This window comes from Pseudorasbora parva, chromosome 9 (assembly GCF_024679245.1).
Source record: "Pseudorasbora parva isolate DD20220531a chromosome 9, ASM2467924v1, whole genome shotgun sequence".
Classification (NCBI taxonomy): Eukaryota; Metazoa; Chordata; class Actinopteri; order Cypriniformes; family Gobionidae; genus Pseudorasbora; species Pseudorasbora parva.
The window spans coordinates 12,052,526-12,078,066 of NC_090180.1; the positions used below are offsets into that span (position 1 = coordinate 12,052,526).

Sequence of the window (25,541 nt, forward strand, 5' to 3'; positions counted from 1 at the left end):
ATTCCCACCAGGTGGGAACGGTCCAGGAAAAGGCTTCATGACAGTTGACAGAAGGACCTGGTGGTGAACTCTGTCAAAAGCAGCAGACAGATCCAACAAGATGAGTACTGTGGTCTCAGTGCTTCAGTGACCGAGAGCAGGGCAGTCTCAGTTGAGTGGGTGCTTTTGAAGCCCGATTGGTTGTTGTTCTGATTGGATGAATACAAACTACATATTTTGCTACTTTCAACTAGCTGATCTCTGGCCAACTGGGGCTCTGGTTACAGTTGCCGCTGTGTGTTCAGCTCTTCCAGCATCCACACATCCACAGCTTCACAGAGATGTAAACTGTATTCATGGACCACTCCTCTTTCCGTAGGTGATCAGGAAGCTCTCTGCAGTTCCAGTGTCACTCCTGCTCACCCTATACAAATATTCAAAACTGTTTATCTACACTTATTCTAACAATACAATCCAAGTCATGACTACTATGATTCAGATAAGTGTAAAGTAACTGACCACCTGTTCCGTGTAACCAGGGATGACACTCAATCTCGGCTAAACTGGGACGATCTGCTGCCGCGTCACTGAGACACCAGCTAATCAGCTGACGGCACTCTGTTACACACAACACAGTCTTCAGAAACACACACAAAAAAACTTATCCTGTAACAAACCTTATACCTTTGAATGTTTGCTATCTCTTACCTGTAGACAGCTCTCTAGGGAAGAGCAGTCTGCTTTTGAAGGAGACCCTCTTTGCAGCTCTGAACGGGAAACACAGGATGTTGTAGAGCGTCACCCCCACTGACCAAACAGTAGCCGGTCCTCCATGATAGCGGTGCTGATGAAACCACTCAGGAGGGGCATATTCAGCAGTACCTGAGAGACCCAAGAAGACAAGAAACATTCACTGAAAAGGTTCCAGTCCAAACAAATTCTCTCAAAGCAAAAAAGTTAACAGACATCCACAGTTTCCTTCTGTAACCAACCTGCAAAGGATGTGTAGGCTGAGTCCTTTAGCAGGTCTCCACAACCAAAGTCTATCAGCTTAATGTCATGGGAAGCTGTGGAAATCAGCAGGTTCCCTGGCTTGACGTCCCGGTGCAGGACTCCGCGGCTCTCGCATCGTCGTATTATTGACTGCATGTTGTAAAATATTTATTGTTATAAAATCATCAGAAGATATGGGCAATAAACTGTTATTATGCCTATCCATTCTGACCAACCCAATGTGTCCATAGGAATATCAATTATTAGCTATTGTTTACATATAGTCCACAAGACAAAAAAATCTAGAAGGAAACACAACGCATTAAGAAAAGGTGGGGAGGTAAATTATTTAATTTGTCTTTCTTCTGATCGAAGTATCTTCGATCTCTTGAAGCATTGGAAATACATTTTGGTCCAAAAATAATAAAAACAACGACTTTATTTAGCATTGTCTTCGCTTCCGTGTTTGTTTTCAATCCTCAAATAAAGATTAGAATGAATCAGCGGATTGATTCATGATTCAGATTGTGTGTCAAGCTGCCAAAATGCCAAAATCACGTGACATTGGCGATCTGAATCATGAATCAAGATGCTGATTCATACAGAACCGTTCAGCGGTGATCAGCGCGAGATGCATGCCGGTTAGAAATGTGTCCGAGGGCGGTCCGCCTTGCTCTGATGTCATGCTGACGTACGTCAAAAAACTTGCGAGCGAAAGGCGGATGTGTCGGATTCTACAGTTGAGCGCAGTTGCTCTCCACCGACTGCGCGGAGCAAAAGCATAATGGGAAACGACTTGCTGACGACACAGCTTAATGCTTATTGGTTTAAACAAACCATGATGTATGGTTCTTTTTTTAAAATTTTTGATTTTAAAACTCTGATATCATGTTTTTATGTGTATAAATTATGTGTGAATATTCTCAAACTCTCAGAGAGTGTGATCTCTCTGTGGGTTATGTGATTGTTGTCATATTAATAAAAATATTTTTTTTAAAAAACATGCATGTAATTAAAATAAAAATACTTGATAAACAGGTCTTTCGAATGGAAATAAATAACAAAAACTTTGGGTGTCTTGTTCATAATATTTATTTTCATATAAAAGCAACAGAACTTAAATAACATCCAGTTTATCAGCAACAGAGCGCACAAGTGTGAATCCCGCGATATCCGACCGCAACTGATCTCGCAGGTGTCTGATCCACCACGAGAAGAGTGAACTGTCCGGCTTTTTTCACTCCTCCCCTCACTGCAGTCGCCTATAGTCTCGCCTTTTTTTCAGGGGAGGCAAGGCGCATCTCAAACAAGCTTAATTTCTAACAGGCATGCACTTCTTCAAGTCTGCCGCCGATCGGTCTGGGCATCGCTGGGTGAAGTGGAACAATCCTATTATGCTCGAACAGAAACTGTTCGGACCAATGAAATCATCAGGGCGGGCTTTAGACGATGACGGACAGATGATCAACAGTAACGTAATCATGCACGTCATCAAAGGCGCTTCCCAGCAAACATTGGTCCGACGGCAACGTCGTGTCCCTGGCCAAAAATAGTCGCGGTAGGACGGCATGAATCAGTAAAAATGTGTAATACAGAAACATTTCTTAAAAATGTATTCAGATACGTTTGTTCGTGTCTACAGTTATCTGGAGTTGTATGTATAATTATTACTTTGACTTTTAGCTCCGTGTAGTTCAATATACACCCTGTTGTGATTCGGTTGTGAGAGGACGTCACCTGGCGACGTCTTTTACACGTGCAATTATAGTCCATCCTGACCCGTTATGAAATCCTTGTGAAATATGCAAAGCTGTGCTTACCTTACACATTGGTTAATACTGCAATAATTAATATAAGTGCACCAAGTAGTTTTTAAGAGGTTGTGAATAAGACGTCCACTGACGTCAAGCGAGATAGCAGGAAAAAAACAGAAATTATCTTTATGAAATACACAGTTTGCATGCAAAATAAATATATTTACTTTATCTCATTTAATTAATTATAATCACAAAGTGCCCATGTGGTTAAGTGATTGTAAAGCTGCATTTTAGTCATTTTTTTCCAATCAGTTTTAGGCTATTCGTTTTTATTTTTATGTAAAACAGATACATTTCCATTCACCATTTAGGTCTGAGTTGGATGAAGATAGCCAAAACTGTGCTGCCAAGATGTAGTAACAATATATAGTAATAGTGCGTTATAAATAAAATCTATTATTATTAATACATCTTGCGATATTACAAAATCCCGCGATAGGATATTATCTCGCGAGATATGCTCTCCCGGAAACCGGACGGGACCGTTGAACAACCACGAGGAGAGGAATTGAGGAGTTGTATCGATATATTATTAAAAATCTACTGTTGGGTAAGTACATTTTGTGTTATTTGATTAACATGCTTGAGTTTTACTTTTTTTTACACGAATGAAATGGAAGAAATGATGCTACATTGAACGTATACATAGAATACCGTTGTATAAGTATGTTAAATGATACAGTCAAAGTTATTACTGTAACTTATTAATGTATCCTTTATATGATGTACTTTATATGATGTACTTATATTGATGGGCCATATGCCAATCAAAAAAATATTTTTTTCCTTAATATAATTTTTATTGGTACCATTTATCTATTTAGGGGACATCTCAGCCCACCTGTCTTTCACTTTCTCACAGACACAAACCTAGTTAAGGGTCTTTCTCACAGACACACACCTAGTTAAGGGTCTTTCTCACAGACACACACCTAGTTAAGGGTCTTTCTCACAGACACACACCTAGTTAAGGGTCTTTCTCACAGACACACACCTAGTTAAGGGTCTTTCTCACAGACACACACCTAGTTAAGGGTCTTTCTCACAGACACACACCTAGTTAAGGGTATTTCTCACAGACACACACCCAGCTAAGGGTCCTTCTCACAGACACACACCTAGTTAAGGGTCCTTCTCACAGACACACACCTAAGTTTTTTTTTTTAGGGCAGCACAGTGGTATTGAAGAGGGAACGGACAGATGCTGATCCCCCAACTGATGGACCCATCTAACACCCATTTAAAGCAGAACATCTTTTATACAATAAAATAAAATGTAATGCTTTTATGTGTTGATTGTTTTTATTATTATATCATTTTACTTATTTTTATTGATTTTTGTCATTTTCCCATGTAGCACTTTTGAGATTCTTCGGAATGAAGTGCGTTATAAATAAAATGTATTATTATTATTATTATTATTATACATGTTGTTCCATTGTTTTTTTATTTAGCTGTACTCCATTAAGCTATTTTGAGAATAAATGCATGTAATTTACCTCACATTTTCTTTTTTATTAATTAAAACAAATATATATATTCTCTTCCCTCAGATGCTGTGAAGAGGTGGAACCCGAATGCTCCAGACTCTGAGATTGATGCAGCGATGGAGGAACACCTGAAGCCCTATACAGGAAGAGCTGGGGTGGTGCTTACAAAAATGAGCCAAAAAACTTTAATGTGTTTAAGCCAGGGATAGTTCACCCAAAAATGAAAATTCATTGTTATCCCTTTCAATGTTCTGCTGTACACAAATATATTTGGAAGCCAGTTTGTAACCAAGCAGATATAACCTCCCATTAACTAACATTATATTATTTGCCTACTTTAGTAGTTAATGTGTTGAGATCTGTTCGGTTACAAATGTTCTTCCAAATATCTTTGTGTTCAGCAGAACATAGAAAGGTATACAGGTTTGAAACATGGGTGAACTATCCCTTTATATAGGCAGTATCACTTTACAATAAGGTTGTATCAGTTAACATTAGTTAATGCATTAGTTAACATGAAACGAGCAATGCATTTGTTACTGTGTATTTGTTAATCTTTGTTAACGTTAGTTAATAAAAAATACAGCTGTTCATGTTAGTTCACAGTGCATTAACTAATGTTAACAAGATTTTAATAATGCATTAGTAAATGCTGAAATTAACATTAACAAAAATAAATAAATTCTTTATAAGTGCAGTTCATTATTAGTTAATGTTAACCTTATTGTAAAATGTTATCTTAAAGGCTAATAATTCAGTGTTTTGAATTTGTTATTTTAGTTTGGTTAACAGATGTTAAACAATGATGAAAAATAAATAAAGAGGAAAAGTTGTGGCTGTTCAAAACAATAAAATGTTGTGGTAAATCAGAACATGCTGGGGGTTTTTTTTTGCTTATGTCCTCAATGTGTTCTTGTTTGTGATGCACGTGATTAAAACGTTGTATGGAGGTTCAGGTCTGACTGGACCTATTTTGGACCTTTTTTGAACCTTTGTCAAGATGTGTTAAACCTCACGCCATAACTGATTGCCTTTCACGATGTTACACAATGGGTGTGTAATTATTTTATATATGCAGGCTTATAAATACACGTAAATTATGTAGCAACACATTTAAACAGCCAGAAGACGTCGCATTTAGACGTCCAGGGACGCGCAGAAGAGACGTGCAGTTCACGGCCAGATGACGTCAAAGACGTCGGTTCAACTTTCATTTTGGAACTATTTTTCAACCGTGACGGGACGTGTCGGATGGACGTCTTTTCAACGGTCATTAAACGTCCAAATGTTTGCTGGGTTGGGTTAAATTTGTTCAAATCCTAAACGGAGAGCTTGTTCGTATATGCATTCACCTTCACTATTTCTCTCTGAAATGATGATCATGTTGGTAAGTACTCTGTGTATCCTTAAATTCTTTTTTTTTTTTTACAACACTGGCAAAGATCGTTTATTCCAGCGTGCGTGCAGACAGGCTTGCCAAGTTTTTACAACAAAACCCGCCAACTAGCCCTAAACAATAGCTTCTCAGGGGAGTTCTCCAGAATTTTTTTTTGGGGCGTTTGGGGATTAAATTTTTATGTTATTTTGGCAAGGTTGCCTGCTAAAATTCGTATTCATGGGTCTATATTGCTATTGGTTGTAGGGCTATCCAATTGATGTCTTTCCTGGTTCGGCTGAAACCCGCTCCATAATCACAGCCCAATGGAGCAGTTTTAGACTCATATTCTGACTAATTGAGTATGACCACGTCGACATGGACAGTGGGCCTACACTTAGATACGCTCTCGGACTAAATATAAAATATCTTAAACTGTGTTCCGAAGATAAAAGGAGGTACGAGTGTGGAACAACATTAGGGGGAGTCATTAATGACATCAATAAAATGTTTGGGTGAATTAACCATTTAATGCGTCGTTTCCTTCTGAAGCATCAGTAAATGTTTGAAGCATTTTTTTTAAATAGTTCTGTTTGACTCCTTCAATTTCATCAGTGTGAAAAGATGGATCTCACAATCATACAGTCACTGCTGGAGAGGGTTCAAATATGCAAAAGATGCTGGAAAACTAATCCTGTGAGATTCAGATGCTGCAAATCGGGTGATTGGGTCAATGTTTTGGCTGTAAATCAATGATGCCATCTGTCGGTAGGGAATAGTAAAAGATGGCCATTCGAAGACTTCCGGTGGCTTCACAGCCTAATGGCAGTTTAGAACACAGTGGACCCGCCTTAATTTTTTCTTGTTCGAGAAGCTGTTTCACTCAGATATACATAACAATAGAGAATAAAAGACTATCACAACTTCCATGCTGAATTTAAAGTAAATTTACCTGAGATTAAGTGCCTCGCTCTAGGTCACAATGACAGAGCAGGGAGGGAACCTTTCAGTTAATCCTTTTACTAACAAACTATTAGCTAGCTACCACGTAAGTGACACAAAGTCAAGCCAGGGGAATGTCCTTATCTGGCTCATTCAACCTCAAACACAGCCTAATGCACTAAAGATGTTACACCATCTCCCATGAGTCAATATTATATAGCTTGTGGCTGTAGACTCATCAGTGGTGTGGGAAAAAAAATGGCAAATTGCTACTCAGTATGAACGGTTAAATGACCTATAACAGTGCAAAATATTGCAATTCTCATCCGTTACACTATTATACCGGAAGACGAATGCTCATTTTGGAAAAACTTGTTTCATGCTGCTTCAAGTTCAAGCTGAATTACATTAAGTTGACTTGATAATTATTTGAATCTGAAATTGAAAATGAGTCAGCACACATTAAGAAACCAAGAGGGGGCAAGAGTTCCCAAATTTCTTAGAAAGAGAGAAACGGGTTTTTTAAGAAACCCATTTTACCAATGACTGTAATGAGGCTGAAATTGGAAAGGCATTTGTCAGATGTCTGCTTTCGAAAGTCCTCTCTTTGATCCAAAAGCAGCTCTTTAAAATAGACTCAAATGTGCTTGTTTTTATGACTACGCTTATAATTAGGTAGAAATATAGGGTGAAAAATTAGCTCAGTAATGTAGACTCAATGATGTGTTTACACAAAATTCACACTGTAAAGAAATTATTCGAATGATATTCATCAACATCTCATCTATATAATAACTGAGGCAGACTTGATCTCAAAAAGTAACTTACGATAAACTGTAGTTTAAGCACATAATATTAGAATTTAATATATATTCAGTCTTTCAAAATTATTATACATTTCAATCTGAATTTAACAAAAGTGGGTTAAATATGATATAAACACACACACGTTTGTTTTTGTGAAATGTGTGGACATTCCATAAGCGTAATGGTTTTTATACCATATTTTCTATCCCCCTACACTACTCTCCCCTAAACCTACCAATCACAGGAAACAGTGATGCATTTTTACTTTCTCAAAAAGCTAATTCTGTATGATTTATAAGCATTTTGAAAAGTGGGGATTTGGGTAATGTCCTCATATTTCACCCTCTCCTTGTAATACCTGCGTCATACCCCATGCCATTGTGTTTCACACACACACACACACACACACACACACACACACACACACACACACACACACACACACACACACACATTCATGTTTCTGTCATTTTTAATGTACACAATTCTACAGTTATAATAGTATGAAACATGAGCTTCATACCAACAGATGTCACTGTTGCCTGCTACTTCGTTCAGTAATCATGCGAGGAAACAGAATCATGAAACCTTACATCATGTTTAGAGCATCTACACGAATCTCTGTTAAGTATTAATAGTGCCGTCATATCTCTAGATAAATGGATGGATGGGTATATAATAAATAATAATAATAATCACATTTGTAACTGATTGATTGACAAACAAATGTCTGAGTGAGAAGAACGTCATCGTGATTTGTTTTAAACTGCCTAAACAGCAGCACAACTCCTGTATCACTTGAATATCGTAAGTCATTTCTGTACTTTGAATAACCTTTTGTTGATCTGTAATTGGCCGCAGGGAAAGATCCACACAGAAGGTCAAACCTTTGTTTAGACAATGCAGACCGCCTGCTCCTGATTTTCTTATTGATGGCTTGAGATTCGTCGTTTCCACTGTTACAAAGCGATCCAGCGAGTAACCTTCAGTTTCATATGCATTTATAAAGGGTAATCCTAGGGAACGTCCTCAAAGGTCACATCTTAAACTGACTAGATTACAGTCCTGTATGAAAAAGAGCACTAGAAAGGTCATCACAAGCCAGCCATAACTCTTAACACACTTTCAATAGATTTTCACTTTGATTAATTTAACCATTATCTGTTTGCAACCGACAGCCGCTATGCATAAATATGCATTAACCCTGATGAATGCGTGGACGCACGCACGAACGAAGGCCGTGACATAAATAAATTTAGGTTTTCTGTCATGACCTCTCATCACATTGATCCAAAACGTTATCTCGACGTAAATTGTTGGTGCGGAGGAAAGAAGTCAAACCCTGAGGGGGCTTAATGCGTTTACAATGGATGGAAGTCGTCTTGCTGGACGATTCAGGGACAAGATGTTACAAATGCTCAGGAGAGAAAATATTAAGATGAATGTTTCCTGGGACGCCACCTAGCAGATGCCAATAGCGAGAAGGAGAACCATGCATCCTGATCCCAATTGAGCCTGGTGGCACTGTCCCGTCCCTGGAGTGAGTCAGGGCTCCGTACTCGGCCCTGCTTCATCACTGCCAGTCTCTAATCAGATCAACACTAACCTCCCCCTCAACAACAGCCTCCATACATCAGTTCCTTTCACATGGCATTTCCGTCCATTTGCTTCATTAGTGTGGCCAGTGCAGACAGTCTCTGTTCGGAGGATTTCTGGCTGAACCACAGTGAGGTGAATGGGTGCATTATGCCCTATTAGGTCCTGTGGTTTAGAAATCACCGAAAGGCTTTTGCTGACTTGATTTTTGATGGAGTGCTATTGCTAAAGTGTAGGCCTGTGCATAAATGCTGCGAGCAAACACTTTAGGGCAATTTTACTAAACAGTGCAAAAACAAAAAAACAAAAAAACATTTATTCACTAGCCACCTGCAATCCGGTTTAAGCAGCAGCTAAATGTGCTGAAATAGTGAGTATCTACTGAATAACGAGCGTTCACAATAAAGAAATGGAAACCTTTAAAAATCCAGTTTAAAACACATTTAACCAGCAAATTGCATTGTTAAAGGTGCACAGTTTCTCAACTACTCTCAGAAGGTATTAACATTATGCATTTGGCAGATGCCTTTATTCAAAGAAACGTACACTGTGTCAATTTTGTACATTTTCATCAGTTCATGCATGATTGTTTTTTTTGCAGCGAATTGAACCTATGATCTTGGAATTGTTAGTGCAGAAAGTGTTAATGGTGTGCTGCTTATTTTGTTCATGTTAATTTAGTTTTTCATATAGTGTGATTTTTTTTATTAAATTATACTTGCATGGATTTAATACAATCTGAGTCTAGAAAATAATGATTTATGGTAACAATTTACAATATAGTTCATTAGTTAACACTAGTTAACTACAGTTAAATTATCTCCGTTCATGTCCGGAACACAGTTAAAGATATTTTATATTTAGTCCGACAGCGTATCTAAGTGTATGCACACTATACTGTCCATGTCCAGAAAGGGAATAAAAACATCATCAAAGTAGTCCATATGTGACATCAGTTAGTTCATTAGAATCTCTTGAAGCTTCGAAAATACATTTTGGTCCAAAAATAACAAAAACTATGATTTTACTCAGCATTGTCTTGTCTTCTGCGTTTGTTTTCAATCCTCAAATAAAGATTAGAACGGTTATGAATCATCATTCATGATTCGGATCGCCAATGTCACGTGATTTCAGCAGTTTGGCACTCAATCCAAATCATGAATCAATTCGCTGATTCATGACCGTTTGAATCGCTCTCGGACTAATTATAAAATATCTTAAAGGGATAGTTCACTTTGAAATTAAATTTTGATATGTTTAAGCTTACCTCATGGGCATCCGAGATGTAGGAGTATTTGTTTCCCCAGTAGTTTCAATTTTGATCATTTTAGGTCAAACCGTTCTTGTCTGTGCCTCACATAATGCAGGTCTATGGTCACCACCTCAAAGAGCACTACATCCGACTGATCCGAGGGCACGCGTGCGTGTTTCCTGTGGTGTACAAGAGGTAAAAATGATATAAATACTGTTCGTTTTCTCACACAAACCGCTAGTTTCGTGTCTTAGGCCATCAGTGTGTACTTACGATGGGGGATTGTTTAATTTGGACTTCTCTGTGTATGCTCTTTGAGGTGGTCACCACCTAGACCTGCATTATGTGAGGCACAGACAAGAACGGTTTGACCTAAAATGATCAAAATTGAAACTACTGGGGAAACAAATACTCCTACATATCGGATGCCCATGAGGTAAGCTAAAACATGTTAAAATTTAATTTCAAAGTGAACTATCCCTTTAAACTGTGTTCTGAAGATGAACGTAGGTCTTACGGGTGTGAACTACATTAGGGTGAGTCATTAATGACTAACCCTTTAACATGAACTAATAATGAACTGCACTTACAAAGCATTTACTTATCTTTGTTAATACTAATGTTTACTAATACATTATTCAAATATTGTTAACATTAGTTAACATGAACAAACCATGAACAGCTGAATATTTATTACCGGTAACTAACTTTATTAACTGTTAGTTCATGTTAGATAATACATTAACTAATGTTAACAAATTATTTTTTTCTTTAAAGAATTTATTCTTTAATGGGTCTTTTTATTATGGTATAAAATCGAAATGAATTAAAAACATGCTCTCGATAGAAGAGGTAATGTTATAGGCTCTACTTAAGTCATCGAATATAAATGAACTGCATTTTTTAAGCACAAATAGGCTACCTGACACATAAATCCATGCATAAATCTGTAAACTTCAAGGTGGCTGCTGGTGAAATCGACAGAGGCTACACATGTCATGAGCTCCGGAGATCAATGCTAAAGATAAGGCACAAAAGATGAAAAGATGATTGTCACAATGAATTGGGGGAGGGGGGTGTTCTCTCCCAGAATCCTTTTCTTCTCATCTCCGTCCTCCCACCTCCCTCCCTCCACCAGCCATCTCAGTCTCTTTTTTCTCTCGCACAGATCTCTCAGTTCATTTCCTGTGAACACATTCTCCTAATCCTCTGTGCGCGCGCGTCTCCTGCATGCTATCAGACAGTTCACGGGAGTCACATTCGCTCCAACACACACCGGCCAGGCCGCCTCTCCTCTGCCTGCCGTTACCATAGCAACCTGGCCAGAGCCGCGTTACAGTGGCTCCAGTGCCGCTGCCAGCCCACTAAATGACTCCAATATACAATTTGAAATTGATCGAGTTCCCAGGCACTTTGATTTGCCAGGTCTAAATTACAGGCCATCTTTGGTGGTAGAACCACACAGGTTAAAGAGCCCAGGCCTTAGATTGTGCACGGCCACTCGCCATTTATATCAGCCATGGCACGCATGCTAGTGGATCCAATGTAGATCGACAGATAGGCTATGCGGTGAGCGCTTACATCTATCAAGGGCATATTAAGTGGGAGAATAGCAGATTTTGAGTTTCTAATATTCATTTACAAGTCCCTCAGGATGTCGGCCCATAGTATCTAAAGCAGTCTTCCATTAATAGCTCACGCAGAGATTTTTCTAAAACAACTAATGCCTCAAGTAATTACTGGATGTGTTTTTCCCTGAGTTGTTGGAAATTCTTTTCTGCGCTAATTAAGCTCTTTTAGTTTGCCGGTTAATTAAGGGATACGTTGAATAGTGGTCAATTCTATTCTCATATAGAGGTGTCATCGCAATAATGAGTTATTATCCCCGTATAGATTTACCTTACAAATAAATGAGTTCCAGTTGAAGGGTGTGGGCGTTTTACATACCAATAATACTCGCATCAAATTGGCCCTGACAGCAGAACCAAAAAAGTTCTGATATTCTCCTGGCAGAACAATGAAAACAGCTTAGTCTCTTTTGAAAGGTGTGCAGGATTAATTCATTAGCGTAATGAGAACATGTGGCGTGATGTTTTCAGATGCTAAAAATGCCTTGATTGGGTCAGTGTTGATAGATGATTTGCTGTACGCTGCCCCCCATTTCTTAAACATCTATGTAGGAAGACACGTCATGACAATGTCAAGATGCATCACTCTGTCAAGATGCTCAAATTGTGAAAGTCTTGTTAAAGGGATGTACTGGAATTGACTACAAAGTGCTTGACTCTCGCATTGTCAATACAAGATGTGGATGCCGATGCACTGAAGCTGATGCGCCTCTTGATGGAAAAAAATGTTGAGACTCCAGTGGTTCAACCTTAATGTTATGAAGCGACGAGAATACTTTGTTTGTGCAAAAAAAAAAAAAAAAAAAAAAAAACGACTTTATTCAACCATTTCTTCTCTTCCATGTAAGTCTCTAATACTGTTCACGTAGTAAACACTGTGCAGCTCTTTCGGGCTCAGAACGCCAGCTCATAGTTAGCCGACGCTGTTCAGTGTTCAGAAGTCGGCCAATGGTGAGCAGCACTGTTTACTACGTTTCTTTATTACCTTTCTGGGCCTTAAAAGTGTTAGTTGTGTAGCTGGCTCACTCTTAGAAGAAAATAACTTAACTTAAAATAGAACTTAAAAGGTTCTATCGGCGCTAAATATTTCAACCCTTTTTAAGGGTTCTATCAAAATAACCCTTTTAGGGTTCTTTGTAACCAGGAAAAACAGTTCTATATGGAACCTTTTTAGGGGTTCATTTATTATCATTTGTTTTGTCCTTTCCAGATGAAATATTTCATTTTATTGACAAACATTTCACTGCATTATTCATGTCACGCCCTCACAACCATCAGTCTCTGCCATGCCCACTCGTTCCCCATCACCATCATTCTGAACACCTGGGCACCATCAGTCGCCACTATATCAACCCGGCTTACCTTCACTCCCATTGTCTGGGCTTGCACCGATCCCATCATCAACTAGCTGTCCTTCGTTGAAGCCCTCACCTGTATCATCTTTATCTTCCCCATCATCGTCTTCACCATCATCGTCCTCCGTCTGAGTTTCACCATCCACCTAAGTATCACCTGTGTTCAAAACCTCTGATAATAAATGTTGCACTTGCACTAATCGCTCTGTGTCCTTGTCTGTCTCTGACAATTCAGTATATTCAAATACATTTATGAATGCATGTGAATGATCACAAAATTCAAGAAAAAAAAGAAGAAAAAATAATACTCAACCTTTATATGCTACGGTAAAGGATATGATTGGATAGATGATAAGGTAATTAGTGACTTAACGATTGAGTCTTCACGGCAAAACTTGCGTTAGCTTCATATATATACATATATATATATATTTCCCGGGCAGTGTAAGTTTTACTAAGAAGTTAATGTATTATTCCAATAAACCATTATTAATCTGTATTATTCCAATAATGAGCACAAAAAAGTAAAGCAAGAAATCAAGCTTTTATGTTTTTTTACCATATAATCCAACACTCTTAAAGTTGCTGTGAGCAATTTTGTGTGTGTGTGTGTGGGGGGGAAATAGTATGCATAAAGTCCCTACAACCTGACATATATCGCTGTGTCCTGAGAAATCACACCTGTCTCTGTGACAGCCCTTAGCTCTGCAAAGAGAGAGAGATTTTTGGGGTTTTTTGTTTGTTTGTCAGAAACATTGTCTGCCTGTCAATCATTGTATAAGTTTGTGTTTGCTGCCATGAGGTTGGCTGACACTTTATAGGGCATGTGATTGAAGGGATGGCGGTGTCGTCAGAGAGGTACTTATTATGGGAGAATACCAACCTGTACCGCTGGAGAAAAAGCATAACTGTCCCTTGTAACAAATCACATTAGCCATGATATCTTGAGTAAATTGGTACCATAAACTGAATAAAATGTGTCACAAAATTATTTATGACTTCTGTAAAACAGCATTTTTTAAAAACGGATCAATCCAAAATGTGTTTTCTGACAAAAGCAGTTTATTCAATGAATTAAAGCCTCAGAAGATTCTGCACTTTGGTTGCCTTCAAGTGCACGGGAAATGCATTTTTTATTTTTAACATGCCATGCATTCAAGTCAGAAACATGGAAGTAGCCTAAACTAAACAAAATAATTATATTGTGAACAATAAACCCAAATATTCAAATTCAAAATAATTGTAATACAGCAAGTAAAATAAAAGAACTTGCAAAATCATTCATTACAATTTACTGCAGACTTGCTTTCCTCACTCCAATTTTTTTTTTAAAAATCATATTTTACAGTATAGCATATTTTATAGTTTTTAATACATATTGCCCACATGCCAAAAAGCTCAACCTAGAATTTTGGTAGAAAAAATAATCAAAGATTTTTTGTAGGGTTCTTACCAATCTCTATATACATTATAGATAGGCCTATATATTATTATATTATATTATATTATATTATATTATATTATATTATATTATATTATATTATATTATATTATATTATATTATATTATATTATAATATAATTTATTATATTATATTATATTATATTATATTATATTATATTATATTATATTATATTATATTATATTATAATATAATTTATTATATTATATTATATTATATTATATTATATTATATTATATTATACTATATAGCTATCTATATAATACAACTTTCTGCAGTGTTTTAAATAAACATGCCCCTTCCATCGTCACAACTCATCAACTTGTGTATATTCTAGAATTCCTGGTTTCTTGCTTGTAGACTTTGCTCAAGTCATTGATGTGCTTGGAACACTTGAAGGGAATTAATAGCCTAGTGTAGTTTATGTATATGGTAAGATAGCAGCCTAATCAGTTAGTATATACTAACTGGTTAGCTTGCGAGCAAACTGAATGAACAGAATGGGAAATATCTAGCCTGGATGCCAACCGAATTTAGCCCTGCCCACAACATTTGAGGTCGGGAAGTTCGGTGTGGACCAAGCAGCAACCTTCCTCAGTTTCTCTTGAAGCCAGTACGGATGTGACTTAAACTGCTATTCCTCGACTGGCCACTAGAGACAGGCTTCAGAAGGGAGCAGAATCTCATTGAGCCCCATGTTAAGAATGCTCAACTTTACAGCAGAAAAAAAAAAAAAAAACATGTTTACAGCCTGGTACAAATTGTGGTTTTGGTCTTTACAGGTAATTTTGCCCTTCATGACAACTGTGAGGGAGTTGATTTTTTTATAACTCAGTTTACATTTTATAAAGCCTTAAAGTTCTGCATAATTAAGGGGGTGGCCATAGTCACTTATCCGCTGTCTGTTAGTCAATGCGGTACCACAGCTCCGCCCATGTCCCGCCTCTTTGCCTATTTTTTGTTATCCGGGAGTGACAAGTGCTGAAGAGCTGCCAGTCACTACTTTACGATTCAGAACAGAAAACTTGTTCGTATATGCATTCACCTTTACTATATCTCTCAGAAATGATGATATTGTTGGTAAGTACTCCAAATTATTTTACCACATCGGCAAAGATCGTTTACACTCATCTTCTTCTACTACTTCTTCCAGCGTGCGTGAAGTTATGTCGACAACTATGCATCGCTCTGTTGCTCTGATTGGTTATAGGTCTATCCGATTGAGGTCTTTCCTGGTTCCATTGAAACACGCCTCATAATCACAGCCCAATGGAGCAGTTTCAGACTCATATTCTGACTAGAATTAAAGGTGGGGTTAAAAATTTAAGATTTAAAATTTTTTTTTATTTAAAATTAAAGGTTTGTTATTTCAAAACCGTTTTAGAAAAAGGGCTCGGGCCTAGTGGAATAACACACTTGTAGCCAATCAGCAGGTAAGGGGCGTGTCTACTATTGAAGGTGAGAAGAGAGGCTCAATGTCATTATTCAAAACAAAAGATACACATAACAGACATTAACTGAGAACTAATATATGCTGGTTTTAGCTTGAATATGCTTGTGTGTCATGTTCACTTTTTTTGTCCATTTGCGATCGTATTGTGGCTCACTTCAACGATGATAAAGACCCGTTCATTTCCACACCGTATGGAGCATCTAAATCTCCTCACTGTTTGTTCCAAGCATCAGCTCACAAAATACACAAGTCACAATCCTACAAGTAAGATACTATAATCCTAATTGTTTCATCTTTTCATGATCTACATAATCTTGTCATAATTGTAATGTGTCGTTAGCTGGACTAGTTTGTGTACTATCGAGTTGTTCATGAGAACTAGTTTGTGTTTTGTGATCGCTATAACCAGGGCCGGCTCTAGCTCTGTTTTGCGCTCACTTTTATCGTCTCTAATTCAGCACATATCTGTTTACAGGCCTACCCCTAACCGAGAAGCACTTATTATTAAACACGTTAGACGCTTTATTTCCAGTTCATAAAGAGTAGTATTGCATCCTTCATATTTAATAAACATTATGTTGTACTTCACTTGTTCCGATTCTATGCTTAATGGGAAGTAATGGGCGGCACTAGAGTGCGCTCGCGCCACCTAACACAATTGTCACCCTAGGCAACCGCCTAGCTCGCCTATAGCAAACGCCGGCCCTGGCTATAACTGTAATCTGGTCATAATTGTAATATGTCGTCAGTTGGACTGTCGGCTGGTGTACTATCGAGTTGTTCATGAGAACGGTTTGTGTTTTTGTGAAGAAAGGGGTGATTTTTTCATTGAATATTCGACCTGGATTAGTTACACACAGATTTTGCCGTAGTTGTTGCCTGGGTTATGTATGTGTGGAGCGGAGATATCAAAATAGGTCCGAGACCCTTTTTGGGGGTAGGGGTGTGTTTGTTTTGGTGATTTGAATTCACCCCACCTTTAAGTATGACGACGTCAGGCTAGACAATACCCGTTTTAAATTTGAGATATTTAATATGACATATTTAATTAAAAAAAGACATTAAATGGCACATTTACAAATCAGGCCAGAGCACAAACACGTAGTGCTGAAAATAATTAGCATGATGCAAATCCAAATCTTGCTAGTCTGTTTATTTTTAACGTAAGAGGAAGCAGGTATGGCCATTTTTCACTCCAATGTGCAAAGCTTCACCTACTTTCATTTATTTAAGATGTTAGTCCATTATGGTGAATTATGTCACAGACTCTTATTTGTTATCATCTTATTTTAATTTATTGTCATAATCATAAATACACAGATTTGTTATTCTTTTAGTAATTTATCTATAACGGCAAATGAAGTGGACGTCTCACACATTCAGAGGAAATAACTTACTTCTGGCATCCCTCTAACATTGGCCATTTAGCGCCTGGTTAAGCAGTCTGTGGGTGGGTAGGGAATAAGACGGACAGAAATACAGAATGCAAAAGTACTGTGATTTTAGTAAATTTGCCCATAAAGTTTAAACCATTGATTCTCACTTTGTGTTCTGTTCCACCTTTTCCCCTGTCTGTCCTAAAATAAAGTTAATTAGCACACCCTCTTTCTTTTACAGTTAATGCAAGGAACTGTGTGTGTGTGTGTGTGTGTGTGTGTGTGTGTGTGTGTGTGTGTGTGTGTGTGTGTGTGTGTGTGTGTGTGTGTGGCGTACGGATGAGCAAAGAAAGGAAAGAGAGACTATATCAAAAATTAGAGTGTGGCAGTTCTGCAGCTCACCCTTACAAACTCTCCCATTATTTTCTGACCCCTCACCAGATCCAACACCCACTCCTCCCTTTTCATCCATCTCTTCTCTCATCTGCTCTCTCATGCACTTTGTTTCCAGGTTGCTTTTATTATCGGCAGGCAAGATAAATGTTTTCTGCCTTTGGAACATACGGGATCCCAGCTCAAGTCCAAATGTATGGATGACAGGAACTACAGCGCTCTACAAGCACGCACGGCATGGGACCAGAACACAAATATCGGTGAGTGAGATGGGATGGGAGGCTGGCGGGGGTGTTGAGTGGGAGGCATCATGGTAGCTCCACTCTTTAATGAGGCCTTTGTGAGCACACGGCAGTTTGGATGAATTTCATCACCTCCTTCCCTCAAAGGTATTGATTTAAACTCGGCCTGCAATTAGCATACACCAGGGAGCGATTTTAACAAAGACAGACAGGATGTGAAAGCCAAAATAATGGTTGGCTACAAGCACACCAGTCATAATTTTTTACAGTCTATGCTCCTCTACTCCGAGCAGCTTGTTTGTACTGTTAAAACGTCTCTTTCTAGCACCACATTTTAGTTTATGCTACATCATGTCGCGCTGTAATTTGCTGATAGTTACACATAATTCTGTAAGTTCAGCCCACTGGGGTTTATCACACTTGCGGTGGTAAATGTTCTGCTGCTAAACTTCCTAGCAATAGTAGGATTTTATAAACATTTTATATTGGTGCATGTTCTCAGTTTTTGTACGATGCTTTAAAAGAGCATGATTTTCAAAAAAAAAAAAAATGAGTAACCAGCATTTTGTTGTACATAAACACACATTGACTTTCGGTAATATATATATATATATATATATATATATATATATATATATATATATATATATATATATATATATATATATATATATATATATATATATATATATATATATATATATATATATATTACCGAAAGTCAATGTGTGTCTATGTACAACAAAATGCTGGTTACTCATTTATATAAATTCAGTTCATTATAATAAAAAAAATACAACAAAAAAATATATATACACAAAAATTTGGAAATCCTTTAGGTTTTAAAGTGGGGTTTTAAATGATATCAGATTAAATCCTTACTTGACAAAATGCATTAAATGAACTTGCAATTATGACTGATTAGATTACCAATGATTTTCTTTTTGATTATATATCAATGGCAATACATAGGCATTTGACATGCCCCTTTGACAGCTTTTGGTTCAGCACACCTTTATAGATGAAAATATGTTTTACATTTTTATTTAATGAAATAGTTTCATAGTTTGTGGAGTCCCTTTTCCATACAAAGTAAATCTTAATTGACGATATGCATAACAATCTCTTTATATATGCCGTATATATATTGCATAAAATATTTTTAACTGTCATTATTTGCAGAACACATTACACATGGGCAAAACCTTAGCCTGGATGCCAGCCGAACTTAGCCCCGCCCACACCGTTTTTTAGGTCGGGCGGTTCGGTCTGGACTCGATCCATAGAGGAGGGATTATGCCCTAACAGAAACTGTTCGGACCAATGAAATCATCAGGGCGGGCTTTAGACGATGACGGACAGATGATCAGTAACGTAATCATGCATGTCATCAAAGCATGTCATCATGTCATCAAAGGCGCTTGGATTATATTTGTTTGAATCCTAAACGGAGCTTGTTTGTATATAGATTCACCTACACTTTTTCTCTTTGAAATGATGATCATGTTGGTAAGTACTCTGTGCACCCTTAAATTCTTTTTTTTTTTTTTACAACACCGGCAAAGATTGTTTATTCCAGCACGCTTGCTGACACGGTTGCCAAGTTTTTACAACAAAACCTGCCAACTAATAGCCCTAAACAATGGCTTCTTGGGGGGTTCTGGGGGAAAAAATGGTGTTTGGGGGGTAAAATGTGTGTTATTTTTGCAAGGTTGCCTGCTAAAATTCGCAGTCATGGGTCTATATATCACATAATAGTCGCTTCAACCCGCGGACATAGAAAACAACCCACGGAAAAAAACGTGGACTTGGCAACACAGTGCAGTTGAGCTCTGTTGACATTTGACAACTAACATGATGCGTCACTCCGTTGCTCTGATTGGTTGTAGGTCTATCCAATTGATGTCTTTCCTGGTTCGGTTGAAACGCGCCCCATAATCACAGCCCAATGGAGAAGCTTCAGACAGCATATTCTGACTAGAATTGAGTATGACCACGTCAGGCTAGCAAAACCTATTGTTTAGTCAATAATTCAAGAATGTCCATAGGCTACTTTAAAGCTCTTGATTCTAACTTGTGCTTGGCCGTATGAAAAAGTAACATATACTGTATCTTGGAATTGTTTAACAATAGCATGTGTCGCAATAAGTGATGGCACCACTGATGGCTCCTCATTACCATATTTAGGCCAATGTTAACTTTTTTACCTATAGCATTTGTAATGAAAAATAGCAACTTACACATTTAGAAACTAAAGCTAAAACATGTGAAAGATGTAATATAAATCATTAAATCTTTAGTGAAAACCCCTTACAGATTATCTATATAAATTCTACAACAAATGAGTCAAAATTTACCTACGGTGTGCCGACGGTGATTTGCGTGGCACTCATGTGAATTTAAACAATTGGGCTTCAGTCATATTCAGCAGATAATTGGTCCATTCAGTTTGTATGGCTTATAAAAGTTCAAAAGGGACAGTATAGGCCAATTGTTCCAGAAACAGTTTTTTTTTGTTTTTTTGTTATGCTGGTTGAAAATCTCTATTGTTTGCCCAATTATTGCATTTGGTCCACAAATGCCTGTCAACATATGTATTCTCAGACCTCTGCGCACCTTCTCGCTCAGACATCACACATCATCACCGCGTTTCATGCCATGTATTCCTCCTGAACCAAAACAACAAGCTTATGCTGTGTTCATGCCATAACTACTGTAATTTGGAAAAGATGTGTTTGGAATAGTTTGGAAACCCTTCACATTTTATTTAAAGCGAATTTATGAGTTTCAATGGCAACACTATCAATGCTGAAATGTATCTGCAGCAGTTAGGTGGTAGAGGTCAGAACTCTATAAGTTGTGTTCATTATTATTACAATGTTATGTGCTTTGAGACATGAGTTTACCGCCGTCTCTCATGAGGCTTTGCAAACTCTGCTTGTGTGCATTCATGCGTTTTGAAGGAGGCGTGGCTTTGGAGACGCTCTGGAGGGAGGGTGGGATCTCGTGCTTTCAAAGCTAACTTGCTATTGCGAGCCGCTCCGAAAATTCCCTTCCCTATCTTTAATAGCCCGATTAGTACTGGTGTTAGTACTGGTGAGGGTATGCTACGGATTCAAATATAGAAAAATTGCCCACTTCGAGCACTGATTCAATCCCAATAAGATGCAAAATAGAAATTATGATGTTAGGGATTAACAGATTATGACCCAGGACCAGTAGGGAAGAAATGAAGACAAATAGTCAGGATTGCAATTCATTAAAAGAAAAATTTACTTAAGAATAGTTTGCAATTTCAATTTCAATTTCAATTTCAAGTCTCACAAGGAGTTCGTAGGCCGCGCTCCCGCTCTCACCATCTCGTTGCCTCACCTATCATACATACAATTGTCCAACAGTTATACCGTTTTCAAGGTCTTATCCACGTCATTACTGCAATGTGGATGCTTCTGATTGGCTCAGAGACAATGCACAGTCATGGTAAATTTCCACTCATGTCAGTTAATCTGATGCACATGTCCATAGACGTGTCACTTGTTGACGCTTTCAACCCGGAATTAGGCCCGTAGTGACCTTCCAGATCTGAAGCAGGCACCAGCTTGCCCAGAACAACAAGTCCACCCATCTCTTAGGGTTCCCATTGTACACCATTCTCAACACTGATCTGTAACATAGAATATTGCGCACACACAGATACACAGTCTCTCCAAGGTTGGAGCTGATTAAGCTCCAGTTCTAACCCGTTCTAACCAAATCATACTGATAACATGTGCTTTCTTTCAGTGAGAGGGACACACAACAGTACAGGCAATATTCATCTTGAGTCTTTAGTGTTTCAGTAAAAGGAAATATAAAAGGAATAAAATATAATAAATTAAACGAAAGACACTTTAGAAAACAAGAAACATAAACCAAAATCATAACTGGAAAGAATCATTCTAATAATATAGGAAGATAAATATTGATTAAGGCTTTGATTATGAAGTTAATTAGGATATATGTACTTTATACCGGTATATTGAAGCGGCAGTGGATTTCAGAATCGCCCTTTCAATGAACATCTTTACTGAGTAGCATTTTGTATTGTTGCCACGACATATATCAACATACAGCCCAGCCTATAATGCAAAGCCATTACAAAATTAAAAGGATTTATTCTGGTATCCAAACAATGCAAATAATAATAAGGCCTATTTGGCTTAAACCGTTCCTGATATTTTTCTGATAAAAGAACAGAATAGAGAGTCGAGTTAAAAATAATTGGTGTAATGATGGTGCATGTATAAGCACTCAGTGAGTACTGCTGCATGTCGGTTTCTTATTTCAATAAATTAAGTCATTAATCAGACTTTGTGAGGCTATTGTAGCAATAATTCGATTACTACAGGAATGTACGCACATAAATGAGCGCAGCTTTGAAGATCACACAGCATTTTTTTTTTGCTTACTTATCAAACTTGCACTAGTTTACTCTGATATAACTGGCCTATGTTTGGGCGCACAAACAAAACAACCACACAAAAAACTGCTTGCTGCTACAAAAAAACACATTAATCCTACAACACACATTTCTTCGAAGAGCACTTGTCTGATACTTCGTGTGCTGTTGCTAAACTAAAAAAAAAAAAGAGAGAGAGAGAGATAAAAAGCATCAAAAGTCTTTAAGTAAACAAAGTCTGGGATGCCAACACAGTGCAAAGGGAATATGAACAGCTAATATGTCAGCTGGAGATGTGACAACATTCAAAAATGTGCAGGGAAACACACTTTAGTCAGTCAGCAGCAGCGGCGTGGATGAGTCACCTGAATGTAGTCAAGAGTTCTTACATGCTCTCTCTTTATTTTGATGTGGAATTCCATTGTCTTCTCATGGGTACATTAGAACAAACAAATATTAATAAATAAATAAACCTCGCACAATACAACAAACAACCCACAGCTATTTAGAAATGTGACAGAACAGCTGTGGCGCCTGCTTCGCCCGAGCGCCTCGGCCTGTTAATAAAATACGCTGGATAAATATTTAATCCCCAGTTGAAACGAAACAACCTGTGCTTTTTATTTGTCCTGCATCTGTGTATGAAATGTATGCCGGCAGAGTCGGAGGAGAACAGGTTTCACCGGGTGTTTGACAAAGACTCTTCCCGTGGGTAGGGAACAACATGGCTGATGTGCTTCCTTGAATTACACACTTCACAAGCCTCCTTCTCTCAATCAAGCCCCGTTATCTCCGGCTGCTCTGACACTGATCACGCCCTGGTTTTTACGCCCCATCTGCAGCGTTGGGACTCCATGATCTCATACCCGACAAGAACTCTTCATGTCGACGCCATGGAAGGAGGTATCATTGATTTGTCTGTGCACACGCTCTCGTGTCAGTGGGTTAAAAAGAGTGAGGACAGACTTGTAGTGCTTAGGTCGGAATGTGGACCAGAGGCTGCTGGGAGTGTGGCGTCACTCATTAAAACCGCTCCTCTAATGCAGTCCCCCATCCCAATTAACCACCGCCCCTGTTTAGAACAATTAGCTAAGCTATTAGCACTCTGCTCGTGACTGCGAGCATGGAAATGAGATGAGCGTCGCTGCATTATTTATGAGGCGAGAGCAGGAAAAGTGCCTCAAACAGGCCTTTGGCTCGCTCGCTCCTCTTGGCCCTCTCAGCAGTTCAGCTCTTCCACCCCATTGCCTCTGCTGGAATTTGAACCTCTTTAGCAATTCCACTTTATGGAAGACAGCTCTGGTCTTTCCAAACCCCTCTCATGTTAAATGGATCACTCCATACCGTAGGCACATGCTAAACAAACTGTGATCTTTAAAATCAACGATGTAACCAAGTTTAAGAATCTGCCAAGGAAAAGGCAATGTAGATTAACTGCTGAATATTGTGCCCCTCTAAATTTTACTCTTATAGGTCAGAGACACTTTCCTACACAACTCTCCTTTCCCTATATGAATGTGACATGATCTGAGGCCATGTAGGCAGGTATGAAATTGGATTTTGGGACCCATTTAGTTGTGAATGAATGAATGAATGAATGAATGAATGAATGAATGAATGAATGAATGAATGAATGAATGAATGAATGAATGAATGAATGAATGAATGAATGAATGAATGAATGAGGCATTTATATAATGCTTTCATATGTACTACTGTACACCCAAAGCGCTTTACTTTATTCAAATATTATTAAAAGATTGTGTATGTATATTGGGTAATTCTGTGTGTTTTATTTGTGATGGCACAGCCAAATTGTGCTATTTCCATGATTTATCAATTTTTTTATGTTCTTCAGATATAATAATATTTTGAGTTTCTATTTATTAAACCAATTTCCTTCATTGTATCAACTCAAATGTTTAATTTCAATAAACTCAACATTTTAAGGGCACCAGGTTACAAACTTTTTTAAGTTAATCCAATTTTTTTTTACAGTGCATTTAGTTTAATGTGCTCACATTTGAATAGATTGATTGAATAAATCAAAATAAATAAACAAATGAATAAATTAATGATGCCAGATATTAAATGTGAATTTTTCACAATGTACTTTTGAACTAAACGTTCTTACTTAATTGACTTAAACAGGTTGTTACGTGTTCAAGTCAATATAGGCACCACAAAATGAGACCACAAAACCTGGATTTATTTACTAGTTGATTGATTCTCACCTACATTCAAGGGAACCTGGGAATTTCCCACATTATGTGAGGGAATGAATGACTGTGGCTATAATACCCATGCCCCCATGATAGTCCCAGATATTTCTCTGTGCTTTTTATATATTTAATATTATACTTATTTATTTTTGTGATTCTTCCTCTCTTGGAGGACCCCTATTGGTCAGGGGCCAAAGTGTGTCACACATACCCCAATATTTGCACCTCTGACTGCGATTACACACTTAAAGTGGTCTTTTATTTACTTTGTACATTCACGGTAAGGTCATAGATCAGTGATTATTGGACTTCAGCTGCACGCTTGCTTATACTGCCAAGATATTTCAGAGCAATGCAACGGAGCAGACTTTATATTCTCACACCCGCACACATGAAACTGCCCACTCATCACCGGCTCCCTGGCAGAAAACTATCAGCGGAGAGGTTTTCCAATAACTGCTCCTCATTTGCACGAAGAAGTTATCTCAGCAAACGTTCTCTGATCTTCATCACATTCGTTTGAATGACCCTTTTTTTTCTTAAAAGACAGAACCTGCTGCACGACTGGTGGTTTGTAGGACTGTAGATTAATCTCACATCATTGATCGGCCCTAAAGTCAAACACAGTGCGCACCTGGTCAGGAAGCTCATCATTTATTTCCCCTCATGTCAATCATTAGGCTAACGATCCTGTTATTCGGTTGCCTTTTCAGCACCTCGC

The 25,541-nt window shown here is 38.0% G+C and overlaps 1 protein-coding gene and 1 long non-coding RNA gene across 2 annotated transcripts; one reads left to right on the plus strand and one right to left on the minus strand.

Annotated features, from left to right (window-relative positions):
* Nucleotides 1–312: 312 nt before the first annotated feature.
* On the minus strand, nt 313–1,128 carry LOC137089393 (serine/threonine-protein kinase pim-3-like). The gene is made up of 4 exons (XM_067452973.1): nt 972–1,128; nt 688–861; nt 499–597; nt 313–403 (listed from the first exon to the last, which is right to left on the minus strand). The coding sequence occupies exons 1-4, from the start codon at nt 1,126–1,128 to the stop codon at nt 399–401; spliced, it is 435 nt and encodes a 144-aa protein (XP_067309074.1). The 3' UTR covers nt 313–398.
* A 1,934-nt stretch (nt 1,129–3,062) lies between these two features.
* Nucleotides 3,063–5,151, plus strand: LOC137089515 (uncharacterized). The gene is made up of 3 exons (XR_010907693.1): nt 3,063–3,339; nt 3,957–4,065; nt 4,343–5,151. It is a non-coding gene; the product is annotated as an uncharacterized lncRNA (long non-coding RNA).
* The last annotated feature ends 20,390 nt before the right edge of the window (nt 5,152–25,541 follow it).